Below are 24,855 nucleotides of genomic sequence, written 5' to 3'. Positions count from 1 at the left end.
CGCAATGCTTCTGGTCAAATTGATTAATGGACGCAGAATTATTGTGTAAAAGATTTTGCAGACACGATTAATTATAAAACTCCACAATAATTTCCCAGCAAGAATTCCACTAAATTTTTTATCTGATCGCTGTTGCAGATTTGACCTGTCTCGGCGTTTCGGCAACCTGAAGGACGGCGCCGCCGACATCAAACGGGACCGGTGGTTCCGACCAATCGACTGGGAACAGATCCTGCACCGGCGGGCCGAGCCGCCGTTCCGGCCCAAGTGCAGCAGCCCGGGCGACGCGTCCAACTTTGACACTTACGAAGAGGTGGCCATCAAGGCGTCCTTTGATTCTGAGCAAGAATTCTTGCAAGGATTCTCAAACAAGAGTTCCTGTACAACGATTCTCTTCACCGCATGAGTGAATTGTTACAAGAGAATTATCAATCGAGAACTCGTATTTTATTTTGCATTTTTCATTTACCGTTTTTTAAAATAGGAAGCCAAGAAAATAATGAAGATGGCCCTGGAAATCGAAAAGGTGCCGGCCGAGGACTCACCCCTGAATCACGCGGATTTGGAGCAAGAAATCAAAGGGCTGCCGCCGGCTGGAGCCTCCAGTGCCAGATCATTGCGAGAGAGTCGGGGCATGAGAATTCTCATTCGCGAATTAATTTTCAAATAATTAGACATAGAAAATACTTCCATACAACTTCGGCCGTCAACGTCGCTATAAGTTTTGAAGAGAATTTAAATTTTCTTTTGTTGACATCAAAAATTGTTAACGCGCGCCCTCTAGCTGAATTATATATTGTAATTGTTATTGTTGTGTTACAGTTCACAAATATATCTTGCAACAATTACAAGTAACAACAATCTTTTTAAAATTCTCTTGTATTTAATTCTTTCCTGAGCATTCATGTCTTTGGCAAGTTAGATTTAAAAAAATCTAATAATAATAAAAACAGCCAGAATGAATGGCACTTATTTGCAAAATTCTTTTTTCCTCCTCTAAATGGGACAATTTGAAATTTGATTGTTAAGGATTACAATTTTTAGTCGCAATTGCAGGTATAATGAATAAACCTGAACGGCACTTATATGCAAAATTCTTTTTTCATCCTCTTAATAGAATTCTGTCAACTTAATCATATTTTTTAATAGAACTTTTATCTATATCTGGTTTCTTCAATGGTTGCGGGAAAGCATAACTGAGATTTACATATATGTACGTTTTCTTTTCATTAGTTTGTTTTTAATTTATTTTCAATAGGAAGATTACGGTGGGCCGTACGCAGTTAAAACATTACTGATAATTTATTAGTAAAAAATTGACATAAATTTAGAAATGGGGAGATGTAGATACAAAAAAAATGGCTTCTCACTCCCTTAAAGTTATTTTTCTGTTGTTTTTGCTTTGGCACTGATGAATGCAGTAGAAAAATAGTAAATTTTGCAAATAACTTCAACCTTTGTTACTATAAGAGCCATATTTTGTTAATTTCTAAACACCTTAAATAATTTAATAAAATTATTTAAAAGTTTTATTTTCTTCTATATTATCAGTAACTTGTTAAAACAGATTTTGTTCCGTTTTTGAAAACGAAAAAAAAATTGTTGGGACGAATGAAAAATTCAATTTAATCACTCTTAAGTTTCCAAAGTGGTTCTTGTAGTTGTTTTGTTAATAAGCCTAGGACCCTTTTGGCACTCGAGGTGAAATAATTTGTTCTAGTTGCATTTGCAATCTATCATGAGATTCATGAGGTTGTGGATAAGAAATTTAGATAGGCGCTGTGTGTTTCAACACACGAAATATGAGATGATTGTTTTTTTTATTTTTATGAGAAATTTTTTGCACTATATGCATATCACAGCAGGTGAGCTGCCGGGGAAAAGTTTCAAAAAGAAGACTGGTGCAGCCACCTGCCGGTCGAGTGGGAAAGGTAAACTGCTCCGAGACAAGTCGTTTGTAAACACGCAAGACGCGAGAGACGAGTTTTTCGAGAAGGTTGAAAAGGAAGTTTTGTGACTGTAAAGGATTAAAAATAAGGTTGGTATCAACTCACTGGCCCCGCCCGACCCAATTGATAAGAAAATTAACGGCCCCCGGACCCAAAAAGACCCGATTTTTGCCCTAAAAGAGCTCGCCGGCGGCTGAGCGGACCCCGAGTTCTGACAAGCATGGCAGGTTTTTAGTTATAAAAACTCGCTCAGAAGTCCCGCCCACGTTTTATTTAATTGTCCCGCTGACCTTGAGTTAATTATCCCGAATTAAAATCATCAATTAGAAATCTGAGGTGTAAAAGCCGCAGCGCACGTTACGCCCGGTGCCCTTTTCTTCCCTACGCCGTTCCAAAATAGTTCCTCCCACCCTCATTGGCCCAGACCCCGAGCTGATTTGAATCGACGCTTCTGATTGGCCGAAAGCGAACAGGCGATCAAAAAGAGACGCCGGCCAGATTTGAAATTGAAGCGTCAGTGCCGTCAGTTGGAAATCGGTAGTCAGCGAGTATGGACTATTTCGTGAGCCGACAGACTCAAAGGTGCGAGATAATTGTTTGGGATGCACACTGAGGGCTGGTGAAGGCCCGGTTAAGTGCCCAGATAATTATTGGTATGTATCAGGTTGCTTCTCGTCACCGGCTGGTTTGCTGTGTGTGACGGTTGCCCTTATTTTTGCCCATGTAGTTTGAATTGCCAAAGTAGTGAAATTCCTTTTGTGTTTAATTAAGGACGTGAATCCGCGACTCCGCCAGAGCGTTGAGGACGCGAAGTTTTCCGTCATTTTTGATTAAAATTAATTGTTTTTTGCCCATTAAATTGAAATTAACCCTCGGCGTCGCCACGAGGCGTCAGCCATATTTGTTCCCCAACATTGCATTTTTCCCTTAAATAATTTTCCCTAGACTACCGACCCTTTGAGAATAGCCCCAGGAAACATTAAGTATTTGTGGAGTATTTGCTGAATATTCCTGTATATTTGGAAATATTTGGCTACAAATATTCCCGAATATTAGGATGTAACATTTTTTAAAGCTTCCTGAATATTATTATATTTATGTTTGTGGAATGTTTGTTGAATATTTGGCAAGCACAATATGATTTTTCGGTCGCGGGTCAATTGTTTGCTTTCAAATATTTGTGAATATTTCTTTTATTTATGGAATATTTGTGAATATTTATAGATTATTCATGGAATATGGAATTATATTTAAAACACAGTCCTTTGCAATACATGCATCTTTATTTCTATAAAATCAGACAAATACAAAATTTTAAACATACAAAATACAACGAACATTTACATGTAAAATAGAATCTCAAAAACATATATGATATTAAGATTAAAAAGAAAGAAAAAATAATTTTCAAAATATTATTATATAATTATTTAAGTGAGATACACCACTTCAATGGAAATGTTTTCTTAGTTTGTTTAAAACACACAGCCCTAAGGAGCTCTGAAACAATTTTTGCACACTGCTCATGGACATGTTGTTTATTTCCTTTAAAAGTAATTAAGCACTGCACAACTCTTGCTTTAGTTTATTTTTTTAAATTAATATCTCAATTATTAATTAACACAGGTTTAAAACTTAAAATAAACTCAAAAATAAAAAACGTGAACATGACATAATTTTTAACAGCAACCCATTATCTTCTTTCAAGTATGTTTGTTTTTATCAGTATGAATTATAAGCAAGGAAGTTGGCTGCAAAACAAGTTCCATCAAAATTGGGGTATCACTTCAAGGTTAACACATTTTTTATTGATTCAAGCGCAATTTGTTTGTCGAGTGAAGGAGCCGTTAAGAACAAAGCATTTTAAAAAGTTAGAAATTAATATCTAAAATATATTACTCAGGCCACCTCGTAAATATCTAGAAATTATCGGCAAATTTCAGTGACTCTAAAATAGCAAAAAATGAAATGCTCGAACGATCCCCATGGACGCTTTTATTAAACAGAAAACAAAGAGAAGAAAATACTTAATGCATTTTTAGAATGTTAATTTTTTAGAAGATTAAAATTTAATCCGCATGCATCGCCAAAGATGTTCAAAATTAAAAAAAAGTAAAAAATAAAATAATTTTCACAAAAACTTTGGCTAAAAATTAGATCAATTATATGTTGAATTTTCTTTCAGAGATTTATTTTTAAACTTAAGCAAAATTGCAAATTTAATATTACTTGTAAAAATTTCCACAAAAAACAAAAAACTTTTGCAGTGCGTTAATTAATTCTATTTGGATAAAAGAAATTATTTCCTAAAAGAATTAAGAAATAAAATATAATTCCGGGGTTGCACCGTTAAGGAACATGGGGGCTACAATATAAGCTACTTCATTGGCACCGAAAAAAATGTGCCCCGATCCGTTTGGCCTCTCATATAAGAGTGGGCACCAATTTTGCCAAAAAGACTTCATACCAGTCTTACCAAAGCAAAATAGGGCACTTCTTCCTATGCAATGGGCAATACCAATTGGTGAATTGGGGAATTCCACCTGAGATGAGTTACCCCTGGCAATATGAGGTGCGTGAAAGGAGCGTCAGGGTATTTGACGAGGGGTAGAATTCGCCAAAATCAGTATTGCTTATTGCAGGAGGTGCCCTGTTTTGGCTTTGGTATGACTGGTGTGCAGTACTTTTCCGCAAATTTAGACACACCCTTAAGATGCAAGGGGCCCAAGGGGGTGGGCTCACACTCGTTCACTTAATTTTGAAGCCTCCATTTGCCAACGAAAAGATGTCGGCTTGGCTGCATCTCTTATTTGTTTGCTTTGAAATTTCAACTCCTTCATTCGACTAATTCGTTCATTTTGTAAATGCGCTGCTTAAAAAAAGAAACAACTTGTGGAGTTTACGGATGAGGCCCAAAAAGTAATGATTGCTGCACAGCCTGCACAGTAAAATGAATTAGAATTTTAAATACAAGTGACTTATTAAAAAAATTGAATGACAAAAAAAGTTTCACAGTACAAATTTTTTTAGTGCAGAGAATGAAAAATCGATCAGATTTTCTCATTTTCAATTATTAACAAGGCGTAAATTTCAAAATTTCAGTTTGAACCAGATTTTATCATTAATCAGAGTTATTTTAGAATCATAACCAAGAGATATGTTCAAAATTTGCAACAAATTGTTGAAATTTGTTTAAAAAAAATTTCAATTTTGCTTTATATAAAATATATATATTTTTTTGACGAACCAAAGTCCGATGTTTCTTTTCCTTTTTCTGTAACTGCCAGATTCCCAAATTTTGCTGCTGGTGCTGAGCCACCACGCTGGCAAGTCCACAAATTGCATTTTGAGAAGTGTCCAAGACAACTGCAAAAAAGAAAAAAATTAAATAGTCAAAAAATTAAAAAATGGATTTTTTGCCTTGAATATTAATTTTATAACTTCCAGCTGCAAAAATGAAAACCAATTTATAAATTGGAGTTTTGAAAATTAACTACGTTCTTATCAAAGCGAATATCACTCACATTAAATTCAGATATGTAGGCGCGCTGCTCTGATCTGTCGCAATCTCTGGAAAATTCAGGGTCTTGACCATCCCGTTGTCCGACTCCGACACTTGCAAAAGTCCAGGCTCTTCCTTCAAGGATGTTTGTGCAAGGCTGGGGGGAGACGGTGTTATTTCCAACTTGAATCATCTTCAGCCTTTGGCCTCGCGCGGCCGCCGGCCGTTTTGAGAAATAGGCGACCGGTTTTTGCTGCTCTTGCACGCCGAGAGCCAAAGGCAGGCCGCCTCCTGGCAAGTGTTTGCATTTTGCATACATAATTCGAGCTAAAAGTTAGATTATTAAGCTAACGAATTGTCAATTTCTACAGTTGTTACCTTAATTTCATAGTCGAGATGAATTTTGACGGATTCAAGTCGCATCTTCAGTCAAAAAAGGTGATTAAATTTGTCGGATTACAAAATTCGCGACTCCCCAATTCAAATTGCTTTTGATGATAAACAAAGCCGATAACAGCGCCGGCAGCGCCACAGCGGTCAAGAAGCGAAACCATTATATTTCTACCAAAATATTCGCAAAAAATTTCACATACATTTAAATGGAAATTTAGCATTCGCTAATTTATATTTATGTTATATTTGCCTATAATTATTCCAAAAAGATTTTTTGCAATTATTTAAATCTGCAAATACAAATATTTAAAATATAACCAAAATATTCACCAAATAATTCATATATTTTCAAATACTCCATGTTTCCTGGGGCGACTTGTGTGGCGGCGTTAAAAAAAATTGTAGAATTGATTGCTGTGTATAATTAATTGAGAAATTTGAAATAAAATAATTTGTTACTTTTTATATGTAACTTGAGGTGATTTCATTGCCTCCGGCATTTTACCCATCTTTTGTCGTTGTGAGTTAGGAAAAATAATTACACGCGACATGCAGATGCAAGAAGTGTCTTCTTCGGCTCTCAGAGAATGAATCGGAGGTGCAGATATCGCACACCCATGCAGCTTAAGTTTACCTACCAATCCTTTCCCATCCTCATACCTGACGGTGTGTGCGACACCTGCACCTTTCATTCATTCTCCAAAAAAGTCACTCACGTCTGCAGTGCTGAAACTGTCTGAACTATATCATAATAATTATCATCTTTCGTGTGTTGCATCAAGAAAACAGAGAAAGTACGCGCAGAATCTATTTAAATTTCCTTTTCGACGCTTCGTGATATATTGTGAATTCGATATAAGATTATTTGAATTTATATATTGTTATATCTGTCATTTTTTATTTATTGTCATGATTCTGTTGTTTATATCCCGCATACTGCCGCCCATCAACAACGGTAACAAAAACAAACAATCGCTCTTCCCCCACCCCGATTTCAATAGATTCAAATCGAAAAACAAAACACTAACGCATTACGCACGCGAAAAAAGTCGTTGCTCGTTGTCGTTGGTGATTCCCCAGCGTCCAGCGTTGTGCTCGTCACTGCGTCGATTCGATCATTCATCAAAGTAATCAGAAATCAAACATATTTTAATTACTCCTCAGTACTCACAATAAGGTTAGGTCCGCGTAATTATGAATTGTTTACGGAAAATCTTATTTTTCATGAGCATTCATGTGTTTTAAAAAATTCTCTTGACATTTAAATTCATGCATGGGCAGTTCCACAGCAACAGCAACAAATTCTCATAATACACAACGTGTGGCCACACACTTTTCCCCCAAGCATCCAATTTTTGTTGATCGAATTCATCGAATGTAGATTTTATTTTAATTTTTGTTTTTTTTTGTTTTTTTACAGGTTGAGAGCAGCGTCATGCCTTACAAAACTTTCCACGCGATGGCCTTGTCCAGTGTGACGCAGTTCACATCAAAACACCCTGGTATCAGGAGGTGCAGCACAGCGACAAGGTGTTGTTCAGCTCTAAGGTGAGGCCATGGCTTGAGGAGGCCAAAATGTCCACACGTATCGAGGCAGACACGGAGCTCGTCTTTCACGCGAAGATTGCTGGCGAGGAGCAATCATTCCATTGCGGATTCAGCGGCAAATTTTTTGCTCGCCACGCCCGCCGAGTCCTCATCCCTGACGAAGTCATGACTCGAATGGGGATCGAGACTGGACAAAAACTACGTCTGAAAAGCAGGCGCCTCCCAGAGGCCCGTTTTTTAGACTTCCAGGACCCTTTTGGCACTCGAGGTGAAATAATTTGTTCTAGTTGCATTTGCAATCTATCATGAGATTCATGAGGTTGTAGATAAGAAATTTAGATAGGCGCTGTGTGTTTCAACACACGATATATGAGATGATTGTTTTATTTTTTTTTTTGTGAGAAATTTTTTGCACCATATGCAGATGCAAGAAGTGTCTTCTTCGGCTCTCAGAGAATGAATCGGAGGTGCAGATATCGTACACCCATGCAGCTTAAGTTTACCTACCAATCCCTTCCCATCCTCATACCTGACAGTGTGTGCGACACCCTGCACCTTCCATTCATTCTCCAAAAAAGTCACTCACGTCTGCAGTGCTGAAACTGTCTGAACTATATCATCATAATTATCATCTTTCGTGTGTTGCATCAAGAAAACCGAGAAAGTACGCGCAGCATCTATTTAAATTTCCTTTTCGACGCTTGGTGATATATTGTGAATTCGATATAAGATTATTTGAATTTATTTATTGTTATATCTGTCATTTTTAATTTATTGTCATGATTCTGTTCTGTTTTTATCCCGCATATACGGCCGCCCATCAACGGCGGCAACAAAAACAAACAATCGCTCTTCCCCCACCCCGATTTCAATAGATTAAAATTCAAATCGAAAAACAAAACACTAACGCATTACGCACGCGAAAAAAGTCGTTGCTCGTTGTCGTTGGTGATTCCCCAGCGTCCAGCGTTGTGCTCTCACGGCGTCGATTCGATCCAACAAGAATTCGATCATTCATCAAAGTAATCAGAAATCAAACATATTTTAATTACTCCTCAGTACTCACAATTAGGTTAGGTCCGCGTAATTATGAATTGTTTACGGAAAATTGTCAGGGTTAAGCCCTGACGGTGCTAGATCCTATGGGAATAGTTAATTAAACAAATGTGATACCCAGGGAAGTCATTGTTATTATTAAATATCCAAAGACAATTATTACATAAATACCTTTAACGGAGGTGATACTCGAGAACGTCCGCGTGGGTTCGTCCCGTGGTGATGAGTGACGCCGCCGTCACTCATCACATACTAGGTGCTCATTTTTGCTTATTGTGCGCTCCCGGTGAGTGGGAGTAATTTCTCACTAATTTACTGGGGCGCGCACTAATTTAAATCCTGACAAAATCTTATTTTTCATGAGCATTCATGAGTTTTAAAAAAATTCTCTTGACATTTAAATTCATGCATGGGCAGTTCCACAGCAACAGCAACAAATTCTCATAATACACAACGTGTGGCCACACACTTTTCCCCCAAGCATCCAATTTTTGTTGATCGAATTCATCGAATGTAGATTTTATTTTAATTTTTGTTTTTTTTTTTTGTTTTTTTACAGGTTGAGAGCAGCGTCATGCCGTACAAAACTTTCCACGCGATGCCCTTGTCAAGTGTGACGCAGTTCACATCAAAACCCTGGTATCAGGACGCGCAGCACAGCGACAAGGTGATGTTCAGCTCGAAGGTGAGGCCATGGCTCGAGGAGGCGAAACTGTCCACACATATCGAGGCAGACACGGACCTCGTCTTTCACGCAAAGATTGCTGGCGAGGAGCAATCATTCCATTGCGGATTCAGCGGCAAATTTTTTGCACGCCACGCCCGCCGAGTTCTCATCCCTGACGAAGTAATGACTCGAATGGGGATCGAGACCGGACAAAAACTACGTCTGAAAGGCAGGCGCCTTTAGACTTCCAGTGCGCCTTCACGATGACAGACAATATCTTCACTGCACTGGAGAACAAGCTCAAGACACTGACAGTGGTCGAGGTTGGGCAGGAAGTGTCCTTCAATTCTGATGGAGAGCTCGTCCGTGTCACTCTCATCGAAGCCGAGCCCAAGAGCCAAGTTTACCTCAAGAAAAATGCTCAAGGAGAACTCACTGCCTCAATCCTCTACACCGAGACCGTGGCTGCCGAGTGAACCAATATAATTGTTCCCAGGTGTTTTTAGTTTATAAAATTGTATAGCCATGTACTCATTAAGTACTCATTAAAAGTATAGAAAATAATAATTTATTTCTTTTTAATTAGACTTAAGTACAAACATGCAAATGATTTAATTTTCAGTAAAAACTGGAAAGAATTATAGGTAGAATATTTTTTTTCAACGCTTTAATTAATGTTTTCCATTCTTTTAATTATTTCACGTCTTGTATTTCTCTTTTTTGAAAATCGGGGGATCAAAAATGTATTGCAAGATCATGCTTTAAGCTAAAATAATTATGATAAATTTGTCATTTTGTGATAATGATAATTAAAAAGCAAAGTATCTTGCAATCCACCAGCCACAAAATAAGATCAAAACGACAAATTTGCCGCGCTTGGCTCGCTGCATTAGGTTCTATAAAATTCTCCAGTGGCAGCACCGATCGCCTCACTAGGAGCAAAAAAACAACAAAAATAATGAAATTTTTAATGAGTTATGAGAGAGAGAGCCAGAGCTTGCACTTATTCACTACTTGGTCTTTGTCGCGCTGTGCCGATAACTCGAATATTTTCGACGGAAAAGCTGGTCTCAAAATGTAAAAGCATCGGATTTCGAGACGATTTCAGCGGGAGGTTCTCATCCCTCGGGTGTAACGGACGACATCGGACACAACAACACGTCATCCACGCGAGGCAGCAAGTGCGCTCTCGCCGGTCACCACAACATCGCCCCGTTAGTATTTCGGAACGATTTCCCGAGGAAAATATCAAGAATAACTTCCTGCTTATCTACAAGCCGATCGATGGTTTGTGAATCCCTTCTAATCCATCGTTTTTGGATAACTAATTTTTAACATTTTTGTTTGCATTTAATGCATTTTGAATCTATCGTCTTTGAAGCATAACTAATCTTGCAATTTACTTAAAATTTGTATTCATTAATTAAGTAAAGGTTAAGAATGTCAATTGCTGAAATAATAAATTTACCGTCTTTTTGGTGACGATAATTTTTTCTTTGCAATTTTACAGATTACTGACTTTTGGTTGCCCACAAAACCATTGACAGAACACCGACACTGGTGTGCCGAAGAACTTCATCACCCAGCAGGGCAAACAGTTGCAGAGGAAGGAGGCGATCAGCAAGCTTAGATAACCGCGCAGGCCAAATCAGTACCGTTGGCGACGAGAGGGAATTTAGTACAGGCGCAACGAACGCTTCTTGGACGTCCCTGAGCATGTCAATCGTCAATCTGCTTTTATGTCTCCGCAAGGTCAGTTTTTTTAACAAATAGAATTTTAAAGAGTTTTAATATTTACTGTTCTTGTTTATATATAGACCAAGTCTTGTCTGCCCACGTTGCGGAAAAAGTTGTCATGCGATCTGTCTGGCATGCCCGAGTGCAAGTTCGGAATCAACTCGACAAAATTGTAATGGAGGCTAAAGGCGAGGGAAGTGACAACCTGCAAGGATTCGGCCAGGTCTGGAAAACTAGTGGTTGTGTTTGATGACTGTCAGTTCCATCAGTGCGTCAAAGTTTCCAAGTGTGAAACCGAGCACTCCATCAACTTCATTCCGCCTGAAGGTGAACTTGAGCTCATGAGGTAAATTTTCTTGTTTAGGAAGCGGATCATTAGAAGATGTTATGTAATTCAGTGAAAAAAAAAAATAGATTAAAATATTATTGTGTATTTTTCATAAAAAAAAAAAAATATAATAATAATAATAACAGAATATTTAGATTGAAATTTTTCTTTATTTCTTCCTTTGCATTTTCTTCTTCTCTTTCGCTAACTCCTTAAAATGCGTCACTTCCTCTACCTCCAGTGAGTCCAGTGCCTCCCATAGTCGATGGCGATGTTGGCCATTGTCTGGCGGTGGCCAAGCCGCCTCCTGTTAGCAGCAAAGAGGGATTGAGCCCTTTTCAGCTTGCTTTTAAGAGGCAGCTCCGCCAGACTAGGCAATGATCTGGCACTGGAGGCTCCAGCCGGCAGCCCTTTGATATCTTGCTCCAAATCCGCGTGATTCAGGGGTGAGTCCTCGGCCGGCACCTTTTCGATTTCCAGGGCCATCTTCATAACTTTCTTGGCTTGCTATAAAAAAAAGGGTAAATGAAAAATGCAGAATAAAATACGAGTTCTCGATTGATAATTCTCTTGTATCGATTCACTCATGCGGTGAAGAATATCGTTGTACAGGAACTCTTGTTTGAAAATCCTTGCAAGAATTCTTGCTCAGAATCAATTTGTGCAACGTACTTCATCAAGCAAAAATTCTTGCAAAGATTCTGTAGCAAAATTCTTACAAAGATTCTCATGCAAGAGACCCTGTGCAACGATTCTCCACTGCAGGAGAGAGTCGGGGCATGAGAATTCTCATTCGCGAATTAATTTTCAAATAATTAGACATAGAAAATACTTACATAAAACTTCGGCCGTCGGAAGAGAATTTAAATTTTCTTTTTTTGAATTATCAAAAATTGTTAACGCGCCCTCTAGCTAAATTATATTATATTTTAATTGTTATTGTTGTGTTACAGTTCACAAATATATCTTGCAACAATTACAAGTACATCTACTTGTTATAACAACAATGTTTTTAAAATTCTCTTGCATTTAAATTCTTTCCTGAGCATTCATGTCTTTGGCAAGTTAGATTAAAAAAAATATAATAATAATAATCGATAATAATAATAACAAAAACAGCCAGAATAATGTAAACCTGGCCAACCAAAAGACAAATAAAAAACAACAACACTCTTGCCCTAGAGAAAATACTCCCGCTCCTTTTAACACGGCTGCAGATAATAATCAACGTACTTATTACGTAATTTCCTTGATAGGTGCAGATTTCGTTAGATGCTGTGATGCTATGACAAGATAAATAGTTGCAAATTGTGTTTATTGATCCAATAAACAATTGCTGCCCATAACGGGATACATCATTTATACATTCAAAATTAAATAAATACATAATTTTATTTTTACAAAATGTCTATGCAGCAAAATTCTTGTCATGTTGCCTGTTGCCGCCACTTAGATTCAAATCCCAGCACGTGATTGGTGCGTGAGACTCAACATTGCATTTCATTGGTCACTTGCCAAAAGAGGGGCGTCTCCGCAGCACAATCCACAATGTTATGATTGCCATCCCTGTTTGGTCTAGCATTTTTTTAATGTTTTGGTCAGTTTTGGTAAGTATTTGATTAAATAGTGATGCAATCATTTAATATTTCTATAGAACTGATCTTATGAATTATTCCAGACGACCTACCGAGTCGATATTTGCTAACGGAGTGAAGAGTGCGTTGCAAAATGCTGAGTTTGGCGCAGCGGCGCCTGTTTCGGCCTCCCTGCGGAGGACACCTGCGCTTTTTCCGAATGGGCAAAGTTGCGCCGAGCAGTGAGAACCCTTCGAGGAACATTCTCAAGCCCGTGTTGTTCACCGGCGTGGTGGGCTCAACGTGTTTCGTCGGCGCCAGCCTGTGGCAGTACGAAGGCCTCAGGTCCAAGGTGATCCAACGACAAGACTTCTCAACTCTTCTGCAGCCAAGGGTCAGGAAGACAGGCACCTTCAGACAGCACGTCAACGGCTGGTGGAACAACCTGACCGAAGGGCAGAGGATTTTCGTGCCCATTCTCGCATGCAACGTTGCCATTTTCTGCGCCTGGCAACTTCCTCGACTGCAGCCCTTCATGTACCGCTTCTTCAGCGCCGACCCTGCCCAAAGAGCCGTTTGCTGGCCAATGCTGCTCTCCACCTTCAGCCACCAATCTGCCTTCCACCTGGCGACTAACATGTTTGTCCTGCACAGCTTCTGCTCAGGGGCGGTCGCTTCACTGGGCAAGGAGCAGTTCCTGGGACTCTACCTGACCTCAGGGGTTGTGTCCTCTTTGGTCAGTCACCTTTACAAAGTTTCAACAAAGTTCCCTGGCAGGTCTTTGGGAGCCTCTGGTGCCATCATGGCCATCCTTGGCTATGTCTGCACAGCGCACCCTGACATTCGACTGTCCATTATCTTCCTGCCACAGTTCAACTTCACAGGAGAAATGGCCATCAAGTGTTTGCTCCTGATGGACTCGGTGGGCATGGTGCTCCGGTGGCGCTTCTTCGACCACGCGGCCCACCTCGGCGGTGCCCTCTTTGGCATTTTCTGGGCTATGTACGGACAAGGTTTGTGGATGAAAAGAGAGGTTCTAGTCACGTGGTGGCACAACCAACGTGGGGTGCCCTCAAAGTGAAGAATTTTTGAAAGCAAAAAAAGTTCAACTTGTGTTATATTTATTTTCTCCGTCAATTCTCGCTGTTATTATTGTTGGTTTTGAAAGAATGAAGTGACAATAAATTAAAAATTAAAATAAAAGTCACTGTTTTAATTATTTTCAACAGATTCTTTTAATTATTACCTCATGAACATTAAAAAATATTTCAGGTAAAAAGGCTAGCTCATATAATGCGTTAGGTGCACTGATCATTAACATGATAAGTAATATTATTTAAATACATTTTTAATAAATTAAAGAAAAAGAGTGCATGGTACAATTATCATAATTCAATATTTTAATAACCTTACAACCAGTCCAACTACACAGCTACCATAATCATGTTTAATGCAATTAATTAGAAAGCAACAAATAGACGTAACATTGCTTTGATTAACTATTACTAGGTGTAACCTTGGTGGATAATTGAGTTGCATTAGTTTCATTTGTAAAAGAAAAACCACTTAATTCTTTCTTTTAAAGTACGAATTAACTAAGTTTTTATCTTAATATCCCCTCATTTTCACAGGCAATAATAATTCAAATTGATTCAAATCTACTAAATATTGTTTTTTTTTTTAGTATTTTGCTCAACTCAGCTAGTTCAAAAAATTGTCAAAGACTGTCAACGAATTCACTCAGACTAGTAAGTATAGTAAAGTTGAAATAAGGAGCCACTAGAGATATGCGACTCGGTGATATTGTTTGACTAAGATCTACCAATGGAAGAATATATTGTCAGCAAAGGAAATTAATAAAGAGCAAAAAGAGATGCACTTGGCATGGAGTTCTTTCGATTTGTAGTACATAGTTTTTTTTTTATCACAATTCATGGAAAAGCCCAAAAGCAATGCACCCAATAAACATTTCTTCAACAAATAAGAATAGTCTTATAAGCTTTACTTTGGTCGGAATATAGATATCCCAGATATTATTAAAAAAAGAAAAATATTTAAACTTCAAAATCAACAGAAAACAGGAGAGAAAAATCCTCAGTGAAGAATAGCAGATTGTGGCCTCTTTGTGACCTACAAGAATATGTTTATCCGGAGAGCAAATCATCTCTAGACCTTTTCATTAAAAAGAAAAGGTGCGTAGAAAATATAAAACTATTCCTCATGTTCCGCGTCTTTTTGTCACACCTTCCAGTGGTAATTATTTATGCATAGTTGCCAATAAATTAGAACATTTATCACACTATGACGATCTTCTTGCAATGGCGTTCCAAGTCAGTGGTATTGGTCACTGACCGATCGAATCAACCCCCAGTACAATAAAAATGCGATTGTTATGTGTATGTATATATAACCGTAAAAAAACCAACTCGCCACCACCAAAAACAGGGACGGTACAATTTACTTGGACATTAATTCAGAATCTAGCTCACCCTCGACGACTAGGGCGACTGGTTCTGAGAGATTTCTATGTTGCGTAGCTTCAAGGAAGGAAGTTAGTTGTGTATTTCTTACAGGAAGGGCTAAAAGAAATCACCAGCACCACTACGATGAGGACGAGTGGGTCGGTTTCCGACCCGACCTGGACCTGGCGCGCCCCTCTGCGCCTGCACATGGCGGCCGCGCGCGTTTCGCATCTCGCGGTCCACCTCCAGCTCCTCCAACCGTTGCGTCAATCCCAGTTTCTGTTGCACGGCCAGACGCAGCAGCTGGTTCAGCGTTTTCTTCTCATCTTCGGCGGCTGCCAGTTGTCTCTGCAGCTCGTCCACTTGAGTTACATATTCCTCGCAGCGAGCAGCAAACATGGCTCTCAGGCCTGTAAAAGACAATTTATAATAAAATCTACATAGGCTGTTATTTAAAACTTTTAGTTCATATTTTGTTAATTATCATCAGGGAGTTGTATCAATTAAATTTCAAATCATTTCTTACTTGAGAAAGTTGCTGCATCCTCCTTGAGCACTCGGAGTTCATTGCGCAACTTGGTCATGGTCTCGTTGACAATAGCCTTCTCTGTCTCATACTTGGACTTCAGGTTGGTTAAGGCAACCTCAGCGGTGTTTTTGTTGGATTTAATGACCGTTCTTAGAGTGGCAATTTGTTCTCTCTTGGTCGAAAGAAGAGCCTTCAGTTTGATGACCTGTTCGCTGAGATCATCGGCTTCCGCAGAGTCTCTCGAGACTAGAAAAAAAGCAGATTCAACATTTTCGAATTCTGAACTTTCAAAAAAAGTACCTTCTTCTGTGCGCGATCCCTTTCCTTGTTCCAAAGTGTGGTAAACTGCCTTGCTCAAGTGTCTAACTTGGTCAAGCGCAGTTTCGACACTGCGTGCTAAGTTTGCTGCTTCACACAGACCCTCCAGACCAGCAGTGTTGCCTCCAGCTTGGAGTTTGGACCTAATTTCGTCAAGTCGGCAACTGATTTTGTTTTCCGTCTCTTCAGCTTTTATTTTGCCATCTATCATAAAATCAATGATTAAACAGACGGAAATTTATTTATTTTTTCTTCAAATAAACATACCTTCATTCAAGTGCTTCTCGTGATCCAGCATGACTCTGGACGGAGTTTCTCCATTCACAGTACACACGTGGTGGTAGAGGGTGGCTAGTTCATCACAGGTGGTGCTCAGGCCAGTTTGAGCTGCGTCGAAGGCCTTGCTCGCCTCAGCCGTAAGTTCGGCCAGAACGACTGAGTCTGCAGACATTCCTCTTGCTCTCTGCTCGGCGTCCAAAAGCTGCATACAAAATCATGTAATTTTTGTAAATGAAGGATAATTTAGATCAAACAAACCTTTCCCTTCAGGTTAGCAATGTCCTCTCTGAGTTGTTGGGCAGTCTCCGAGAAGTTGAGACCAGATTCCAGATCAGCCAGCTGTTTCTGCAACTCTTGGATTTCTTGACTTGACAATGCACACCAGTCTTTCAGAGCAACAACATCAGAAGGCTGGAAGTAAATATTTGAACATATAAAATGATGTTATTTAAGAAAACAAACAATTACTGGAACTCCATCAGGTAAAAGACGTTTCTTGAGGGAGAGGAGGCTTTCGACGTGGGCACTCAGGGTGGCAATACGAGCGCTCAAGCCTTGTAACTCGGCCTGACTTTTTTCGGATTGCCCTTGAGCATCTCGCAAGCTCTGAGTCAGAAGTTGTTTGTCGGTCTCTGCCTGCTCAACAGCCTTTTCCAATCGCTGCAACTCATTCAAGTGGATTTCACTGAACAGGTCGACCTGCTTGTTGTCTTTGTTCTTGGGAGCGTTTTCGTCCGACTGCAAATCGGCCTCTATGCGTCTCAACTCAGGCAATTCATCCTCTTCTCCGTCACTTCCCAGACCCGAACCTTCTGCAAGACCTGAAGGAATAGGATTTTTAAATAGAATTCATATAATTAGTTAAAATAATTTTAAAAACCTCTGATGCTAAGAGCAAGATTGCTCAGGTTGTACATTGATTGGCTATTCATTCTCTGGTCCAGTTCTTTCTTCAAGGCATACTTTGCTTCTCTCTCAGCCTGGAAATGATTTATTTTAAAAATGGGTTGACATTATTATTATTAGTATTATTGATCTTATGCAATTAAATGGTAAATACCTGCAAGCTGTTTAAAGCTTCTTCCAATTGCTTTTCTGCTATCTTTTTCAGGCAGCTCAGTTCATTAACCTGCTGATGGAGCAAATCCACATCTTCTCCCAAACGTCGAGCCTCGTGCTTGACACCTTCGAACTCAACCTGGTTTGATTTCAGGGCAGAGACTTGTTTTTGCAGCGTTATGTTCTCTTCTTCCAGTTCCGAATACTCTGTCAACAGGCTTGTTTCTCTGCTTTTGATTTCTCGAAGCTCACACCTCAGCTGTTTCCGTTCGCATTCTTTTTCTTCCTGGCTCTTAATCAAGTTGTTGTTTTCGCTGATCATTCTCTCTTTCTCGGCTTTCACCCTTTCAAGTTCTGCTCGAATCTGTGAATTAAAATTAAATTAGTTTATTTAAAAAAAAGTGGCATTTTTTTATAACATACGAATTTGGTTTCATTTTCAAGGTCGAGGATCTGCGAATTCAGAGAGTTTTCCATCATAGCCGATTCACTCAAAAGTGATTCTTCCTGTTCAATTCCAGTCATGGTTGTGACCTTGTGGGTGGTTTGAAATTTTGTGAGCGCCTGTAAAATCACAATAGGAAATTATTAATTTCATGGAAGTTTAAATTGGATAATGTTAATGTTTAAAATTTAAATTTAAAGCGTCAAAATCGCACAAACTTCTGAATATATTGAGTTTCGAAAGTTTTTTCATCGTCACAAACCATTTCAGAGCGTGCATTTGCCACTTTGTAAAATTGCTTTTGACAAACCTCTTGCGTGATCTCGAGCTCACTCCTGGTGTTTTCGTACATGTTGTCCAGCTCTTCGACCTTCTGTTCGAGGGCCTGTTTTTCTTCGAGCAGAACAAGTCCATACTGGGCCGACTGGATCTTCTCGCTGACCGCCTGGTCCAGTTCACGGGTCAGCCGCTCCACTTCGAGTTTCAACTCGTCTAACGTCGCCATTTCTCTTCCGATCCGATTCAATGCAGATTCATAACATCTCCAACAATTAACATTTTAATGAAAACAGCTTTAAAAATTACGGACGTGTCATGATAGGAGGAAAAAGGGTTATTTTCTATTAACCCTGAGTTGCTGTCGCCAACTTCCAGCTGAGAAATGACATAACCCGGAAGTTAATTGTCCACCCTTCAACATTGGAGTCAAATCAAGACTTTTTCAGCTGCGAATTCAAATAAAACTCTTTTATTTGAAAACTTAAAAACACATTTCAAGGAATAAAAATTTTAGTTTTAAAATGTATCAGTTTGCATCAAACTTTTCGTACCTATTAATAAATTTGCGTACATTGAAAACTGTGCAGAATTTGGCGGGAGCGAATATTTTTATTTGAAAGTTGAGGACACGCACTAATAATTATTATTACATACATGGAGCAAAGCAAAATACCGTGAATCACACAAAGACTAAATTTCTAATTATATCCCGGTTCAATGACTTTCCTGATAAATTTGCTAACAATAAAACCGCAAAAGAATACATTTAAGTTGAAAATTATATATGTCATGTTGCAAAAACTTCAAGTAAAATCAAAATGGTTTTTTAAAGCAATATTATTTTATTACAATTCAAATAAACACGTAATGTGGAATTCACTTGCACAGCAGAGGATCAGAGAAATTATTTAATAAGAATATTGCAAGCATTCATATCTATCGGATTTCAATTGTGTGAGATAAATGCAAGTTTACTTCTTGGACTGATCTTTGTCTGCAGGCTTTTTCTTTTCCTTGGCAACATTGTCGACAGCCTGGCGCACAGCCTCGCTCTGAGGGTCCACGCCAGGCAGGTTTTCCAAGACACTTTGCAAAAACTCAGGGTCATTCATCACCTCTGCGTAATCTTCCGACGCGCCACCTGCTGCCCCTCCAGTGCCCTCGTCCACTTCCATTGGCGTTTCCTCTGCACAAAAAAATTCAATTTCAATTCCGAATTTCACTCATTTTTAATTAAGACTCACGGGCATCTTGCATGGACATGCGCATGGCAAAAGCAATCTGCTCCTCCTCAGTCATGCTCCCAAAGTCGGGCATTGCAGAGCCAGTAGTAGCAGCACTGCGAGACTCGTCAACACCTTCCATGGACATGGCCAGTGCACGTTCCAACAGAGCATCATCAGCGCCTCCTAAATTTATTAATTATCTCTTTATAATGCACAATTCAAGTTTGTTAATAATCATTTGACCTTCGGCACTAGCATCAGTGGCAGCGGGGGCTGCTTGAGCCGACTCGGCTTGAGTGCGTCTAGCTTCATCCTCCATCCTTTGACGTTGCTCTTCCATGGAAACACGCAGAGCCTGTATTAAATGCTTAGTTTATAAAAATAGAAATTTTAGAAATTTATATTACAAGAGCCAACTCAGGATCTTCATTGGGATCAACGCCAAACTCAAATCCTGAAGTTCCAAGTCCAGCGCCTCCAGTTCCATCCTCTCCCTTTGAAAAAAGTTATAAAAATCTTTGTCGAGAAATAATGGAAAAATTACTTGGATTATGGGGGAAGACAGAAGAGCATCCGAAAGATGTGGGCCTGGTGGGACAGTGACCAAGTGGCTGCCAGTTCCTTCCTTTCCGTTCAGAGTGTTAACGAACGAAGTGAGGACATCATTATTAGTCACCTGATAAAAAAAATTAGCTCTGGAAAAAATAAAAGCTATAAAACTTGCCTCCTCTCCAAAGCTAACAAGGTCAACATTGACCTTCTCTTTCTTTAGTCTCTTGGCCAGCTTGACCAGTTCCTTTTCCTCCATCTCAACAGGGCTGCCGACAAAAGCAACGATACGCATTTTGTGGTTTTTGCCCTGGCGATGCTTGAGTGCCAACTGGAATCCAAAATAGGCAAATAAGTGCTAAGCATATAAATATCTCTCTTTAATTAATTTATTACGTGGGCAATGCGAATTCCAGTTAAAAGGCTAATGTATCCGTTCGGCTGAACTTGATGCAGTTTTGACATGATGCGGCCAACATCCGTGGTTAGAGTTGCAAGGACCTCAACACTGCAGTACCAGAATTTAATAAGGAATTTCGTTAGAGCAATAATACAAATTTACGCACTTAGCCATGGTGAGCAGTCCAACGTTGTTCTCAGGGTTGGATCTCGTTTTCGAATGGCAGACCATGCTGACGGCGTCTTGCTGAGCTTGCATTCGTGTTGGCAAAAAGTCTCCATTTCTCATATAATCGCTGTTGTCGACGCTGAAAGCAAAAAATACATTGAGTTCGGTTTAAAACACTTCAGAATAATATTTTTTAAGATTTGTTTTCATCTTCCTTTGGAAAGCTGTTGAGTCATTGACCCGTCAAATTTAAATGTACGATTTCTGACACGATTGTAATTTCTACAACGAAACATTTGACTTTTTCAGATGCAGAATACTTTCGGTCTTCTAGATTGCACTCGGTTTTTCAAAAATATTTCGATAAAACGCCAAATTTTGGGAAATTCGGTCAGACTTACCAGATCATAGTACTTTCCAGCACCATCTTGGATCTGTTGTTACACCGGAGTGCGCATGCGCAAGGCCGGGATTTGAAAATTTTGACCGCGACGTTTCCACATTGTTGCCGCCGCCTGCCACCCCTCTGGCTATTTCCACTTTTCTAATCAACCAGTAGAAACCCCTCATTCTTATCTATTTCAAGGTCACAGATCAGATGGTGGTTGTTTACCTTTTTACTCACAGATTTACTTCGAGGCAAGTGCAAGTACACCGCGCATAAACGTGATAAGATAAGAAGTAAAATAAAACGAACGGTAAATACCATCGGTTTATGAACAGAGAAGGAATTCAACTTATTCATCCTCAGTAGAAGCAATTCATATGAAGAAGAAAAACAATGCAATCGATTTTCTTCTGTCTTCTCACAAATTATGTTTGATTGAGCGGACAAGATAATGCGCCACCTTTTGCAGCGTAAGGTTTTACTAATTTGTCATTTTTATTACAAGGTTATATATATTACGAATTTTTGTCTTATAAAACGTATAAAACATTCAAATCCCTCGATCTGCAAGTGCATTAGTCTATTTTAAACTGGCATAATACTGTCTTTTAATTTTTCTTGTTTTAACTGTTTTAACATGTCCTCTGTAAAGCGTCAATCAATACACACCCTTTTTGATCGGTAAATAACCTACAAATCATTTATTTTTATTTTTTGCAATTTTTTGTTTATGAAGTTGTTATTTATTACATTAATTATTATTAATAATCATCTGCTGCAGTGCTACAGCCTAAGAATTAGACAATATAAGGATTCTTTAAAAATTAATATTGATTTTCTTTCAGGTGGTGTAATATTTGCTTCTTTTGAGCAACACAAATCAGACTAAACCAGATACAAATCGAATCCTCATCCCGTATTTGATCACACATCTCTGCAATATGGATGATCAAAGTGATCATGATATGCACGAAAAGCGTAATATGATAACATTATTTTCTTCTAACTTTTGTCTTAAAACTTAAAATTTTTTCTAGGAATCAAACGTAAATTTGCAGTAAAAATCAGAGGCGCAATTACAGCAGGACTATTGCTGATGCTGTTGCTGATGAAAATAGCAGCTGTCGTGTTTTATTACTGTTTTGACTCAAACTCTGATTGGTTTGAAGATGACAATTCCTATAAAACTGTGATAGTGTGCGTTATTATTATCGCTATTTTAATAATCGGCGTTTCAACTACTGGTTTTGTGATTCACCTACGAGAGAAAAGAGGGACAGCTTTGACACGGCTGAAAAGAGTCCAGCAAATTGACCTTGCCGATCTTGGGAGTGACTGCAACGAATAATCAATACCAAAAATGGAAATTATAATTTAACTTTATACGTAAAAATTGTGTGTAAAAAAATGGAAAAATTAAAAAGCTGTAAAAAGAATTAAAATAATATTGTAATAAAATGATATATTCTTTGTACCCAAATTTATAATTAAAAATATTTAATATTATCAATAAATACTCTGAATATTGAATATTTATGGGATTGAAAGAGTTTGGAATTTTTTAAATTAATATGACACCACACACATCTCCTTATTGCAAAAACATTTAAACCTCTCGCGCCAAAACTCCCTCAAAAGGGGACAGGGGCGTGTCACGGAGGTGTTTGTTTTGCACTTCTTCTGACAGCTCGAAAGCCGATTCTCTACATTTTATTATTTCCGTTGCGAGACTTCGTCAATATTAGAGGTACCCGTAACACATTATTCCTCACAAGTCATTTTCTGAAGACAAACATTAATAATTTTTCGAGCAGGTGCCGTTTGTTTTCAGGTCCAGGGCGTGCGCACCTTTCGCAAAATCACTTTCTCCGTCGCCCCGCGGCCGTCTCGTTTGATTTATTTAATGTTTCGACGCCTAATGACGGAGAAATGAAAGTGACCATCAAGTGTGAGTGTATACTCTGCTATTAGCATAATACATGACGCCTTTGCAAACTACAAAAATTTGCTCGCAGGTTGGGCCGGAGTCGCAACTTGGCGTTGGGTGGCAAACGACGAGAATTGCGGCATTTGTCGCATGCCCTTCGATGGTTGCTGTCCTGAGTGCAAATTGCCCGGCGATGATTGTCCTCTTGGTAATTTCAGTTTTTTTGTTAAACGAAATATGAAAATATCAAACGTTTTAATCTGAATTCAATACAATAATAATAGTCTCCCCAGTTTTTGGGTCATCTCTTTGTTGATGTTTTTATTTTTTAAATATATTTTATCAAACAGTAACGCAACTTTTAAATCCGGATTAATATATTTTTATTATTTGAGAACAAAAAAATCAACTTCAAAAAGTATATTGTGTTTTTTTGGTTGACTGCACAACTTTTATCGTAATTTTTTCTTTTCTCTTTTCAGTGTGGGGCCAGTGCTCCCATTGTTTCCACATTCACTGCATTATGAAGTGGCTCAACTCAAACCAAGTTCACAGTCTTTGTCCCATGTGCCGCCAGGAGTGGAAGTTCAAAGAATAAAACGCTTGTACCTCACAAATTGTAAATTTAAGGTAATGAACCGAAATGGACGTTGGAAAAATGGTTTGATTTTAAAATGATTATTTTGGCAGGATAACTTATGTAAAATGTCGTCTCCACCTTCGATGCCGTTCACCTTGCCCCCTTTGCCAAAAAGCCTCAGCGGTGCCTTCGACAAGGACAACCTGGCCCTTCTGCAGGAGGAGATGCTCAAACAGCAGCAGTTGCAGCAGCAACCGACTCGCCAGAGACCAACGCCTCCCCCGAGGAACCCGCCGCCAGCCCCACCTCGAAATCCGCCTCCGCCACGCCCTTCCACCAAGAGGCATGCACCGCCGGTGCCGCCTCCGCCTGTCAGTTTGCAACACCAGAGCTCCTCGTCCCGTCTGCCAATTTCGTCAGTCAGGACGTCGTCATCTCTTGATGCTCAATTGGCTGTTCTCAGACAGGAAATGGTTTGTCTTCGTTAATTTTGATTTATTGAAAATTTTCTCAAAACCAAACTGAATATGATTCAATAAAAGTTTAGATTTCTAAAATATTTTATATTTCAGCTTTGAAATTTCTTGGGCTTTATTATTCAAATAACAGTGGATCCAAGTATTCAGTAAAATATTATTTCATAAATTTTCTGTTCAAATATTTTTTTAATATTGTACAAATAAAGATTTTGTGATATTAAAAAATTATTTAATCATTTAATTTGATTTAGGTTGGTCTAAGGCAATTGGATCTCTCCCTTCTCTCACAGCTGTGGGCGCTCAATGAAAACATTCAGGAGTTCCGAGCGATGCTGCAGGAACAGGATGAGGCTACGCTGTCTCCGCCCTCGGCTGATGAAAATGACGAGATGTTCCGCCTGGCGCCCACTGCGGGCCTCCGTTTGCCAGGAGCAGCTGTCCTTCCTGCCGTACCTGAGCAATACATACTCTCGAGCAGCTCCTCAGAGTCGAGTGTTGAGTTTGGGAATGTGTGAACTCGCAGCGGCCCACACTGAATCGGGTTTTAAATTTGAGAGACAAGTTAATGAATGATGCGGGTGTGTAAACAGAATTTGTAAAAGCAACGCTGCAACATTGAAAATTTATCCTTGGAATGAAATTGAAAATTTTATTCTTGTCCTTGCCATACTAGTAATTTAAAATATAAAATACTCTGGATAATGGAAAATTGTAAAAATTAATTATGATGGTATGTTAATAAAGCTTGGTCAAATAAAAGACTCTTAATCATTCCCTTCAAAATTGCATTTCATTGAGAGACAAAATGAAACACCTCACTTCGATAAATAACCAAAGAAAAAGTTTTCTAATTACGCTTAAAAATTTTTCACTAGCTATAAAATAAAAAATAATACAGCTAAAGAAATATACAAGCAACGTCGTAACATATTTTTATATGGATATATCTTCTTGTAGCTATGTCAGTTGCTATGGTAACAATTATATTATATCATTGCAATCAAGAATACTCC

General features: G+C 38.8%; 4 protein-coding genes and 4 long non-coding RNA genes across 12 annotated transcripts; 5 read left to right on the top strand and 3 right to left on the bottom strand.

Annotated features, from left to right (window-relative positions):
• The first annotated feature begins 1,906 nt into the window (after positions 1–1,906).
• On the top strand, positions 1,907–9,773 carry LOC132195461 (uncharacterized). The gene is made up of 3 exons (XR_009441643.1): positions 1,907–2,038; positions 7,265–7,660; positions 9,008–9,773. It is a non-coding gene; the product is annotated as an uncharacterized LOC132195461 (long non-coding RNA).
• Positions 4,108–5,931, bottom strand: LOC132195462 (uncharacterized). The gene is made up of 3 exons (XR_009441644.1): positions 5,830–5,931; positions 5,474–5,778; positions 4,108–5,315 (listed from the first exon to the last, which is right to left on the bottom strand). It is a non-coding gene; the product is annotated as an uncharacterized LOC132195462 (long non-coding RNA).
• A 112-nt stretch (positions 9,774–9,885) lies between the features above and the next one.
• LOC132195310 (uncharacterized) lies at positions 9,886–11,306 on the top strand. The gene is made up of 3 exons (XR_009441631.1): positions 9,886–10,402; positions 10,626–10,867; positions 10,933–11,306. It is a non-coding gene; the product is annotated as an uncharacterized LOC132195310 (long non-coding RNA).
• Positions 11,307–12,678: 1,372 nt separating this feature from the next.
• Positions 12,679–13,974, top strand: LOC132195089 (presenilin-associated rhomboid-like protein, mitochondrial). Of its 2 annotated transcripts, none has more exons than XM_059616832.1 (2): positions 12,679–12,787; positions 12,859–13,974. In XM_059616832.1, the coding sequence occupies exon 2, from the start codon at positions 12,909–12,911 to the stop codon at positions 13,833–13,835; it is 927 nt and encodes a 308-aa protein (XP_059472815.1). In that variant the 5' UTR covers positions 12,679–12,787; positions 12,859–12,908; the 3' UTR covers positions 13,836–13,974. The 2 variants fall into 2 exon arrangements, with proteins under 2 accessions (XP_059472815.1, XP_059472816.1); XM_059616833.1 differs by having other exon boundaries at positions 12,713–12,787; positions 12,835–13,974.
• A 435-nt stretch (positions 13,975–14,409) lies between these two features.
• LOC132195087 (protein bicaudal D) lies at positions 14,410–18,528 on the bottom strand. Of its 2 annotated transcripts, XM_059616830.1 has the most exons (10): positions 18,157–18,527; positions 17,825–17,965; positions 17,403–17,765; positions 17,223–17,322; positions 16,811–17,163; positions 16,601–16,753; positions 16,331–16,544; positions 16,046–16,267; positions 15,743–15,991; positions 14,410–15,626 (listed from the first exon to the last, which is right to left on the bottom strand). In XM_059616830.1, exons 1-10 carry the CDS (start codon positions 18,349–18,351, stop codon positions 15,334–15,336), a joined length of 2,283 nt encoding a protein of 760 aa, XP_059472813.1. In that variant the 5' UTR covers positions 18,352–18,527; the 3' UTR covers positions 14,410–15,333. The 2 variants fall into 2 exon arrangements, with proteins under 2 accessions (XP_059472813.1, XP_059472811.1); XM_059616828.1 differs by having other exon boundaries at positions 15,743–16,267; positions 18,157–18,528.
• Positions 18,529–18,939: 411 nt separating this feature from the next.
• Positions 18,940–21,011, bottom strand: LOC132195088 (26S proteasome non-ATPase regulatory subunit 4). Its single transcript, XM_059616831.1, has 9 exons — positions 20,870–21,011; positions 20,467–20,607; positions 20,297–20,408; positions 20,076–20,231; positions 19,896–20,027; positions 19,759–19,845; positions 19,595–19,706; positions 19,370–19,534; positions 18,940–19,311 (listed from the first exon to the last, which is right to left on the bottom strand). Exons 1-9 carry the CDS (start codon positions 20,893–20,895, stop codon positions 19,097–19,099), a joined length of 1,146 nt encoding a protein of 381 aa, XP_059472814.1. The 5' UTR covers positions 20,896–21,011; the 3' UTR covers positions 18,940–19,096.
• Positions 21,012–21,057: 46 nt separating this feature from the next.
• Positions 21,058–22,339, top strand: LOC132195090 (uncharacterized). The gene is made up of 3 exons (XR_009441613.1): positions 21,058–21,326; positions 21,702–21,834; positions 21,894–22,339. It is a non-coding gene; the product is annotated as an uncharacterized LOC132195090 (long non-coding RNA).
• Positions 22,340–22,494: 155 nt separating this feature from the next.
• On the top strand, positions 22,495–24,618 carry LOC132195212 (anaphase-promoting complex subunit 11). Of its 3 annotated transcripts, none has more exons than XM_059617053.1 (5): positions 22,495–22,603; positions 22,671–22,804; positions 22,872–22,991; positions 23,266–23,413; positions 23,474–23,613. In XM_059617053.1, exons 2-4 carry the CDS (start codon positions 22,786–22,788, stop codon positions 23,379–23,381), a joined length of 255 nt encoding a protein of 84 aa, XP_059473036.1. In that variant the 5' UTR covers positions 22,495–22,603; positions 22,671–22,785; the 3' UTR covers positions 23,382–23,413; positions 23,474–23,613. The 3 variants fall into 3 exon arrangements, with proteins under 3 accessions (XP_059473036.1, XP_059473037.1, XP_059473035.1); XM_059617054.1 differs by having other exon boundaries at positions 22,505–22,603; positions 22,688–22,804; XM_059617052.1 differs by lacking the exons at positions 22,495–22,603; positions 22,671–22,804; positions 22,872–22,991 and adding an exon at positions 24,094–24,618 and having other exon boundaries at positions 23,278–23,413; positions 23,474–23,836.
• Positions 24,619–24,855: the final 237 nt, after the last annotated feature.

This window comes from Neocloeon triangulifer, unplaced genomic scaffold (assembly GCF_031216515.1).
Source record: "Neocloeon triangulifer isolate White Clay Creek 2 clone unplaced genomic scaffold, ASM3121651v1 ptg000009l, whole genome shotgun sequence".
NCBI classification, from domain to species: Eukaryota; Metazoa; Arthropoda; class Insecta; order Ephemeroptera; family Baetidae; genus Neocloeon; species Neocloeon triangulifer.
The sequence above is the reverse complement of the archived record's forward strand: the minus strand, read 5'-3'. Positions and strand labels throughout refer to the sequence as shown.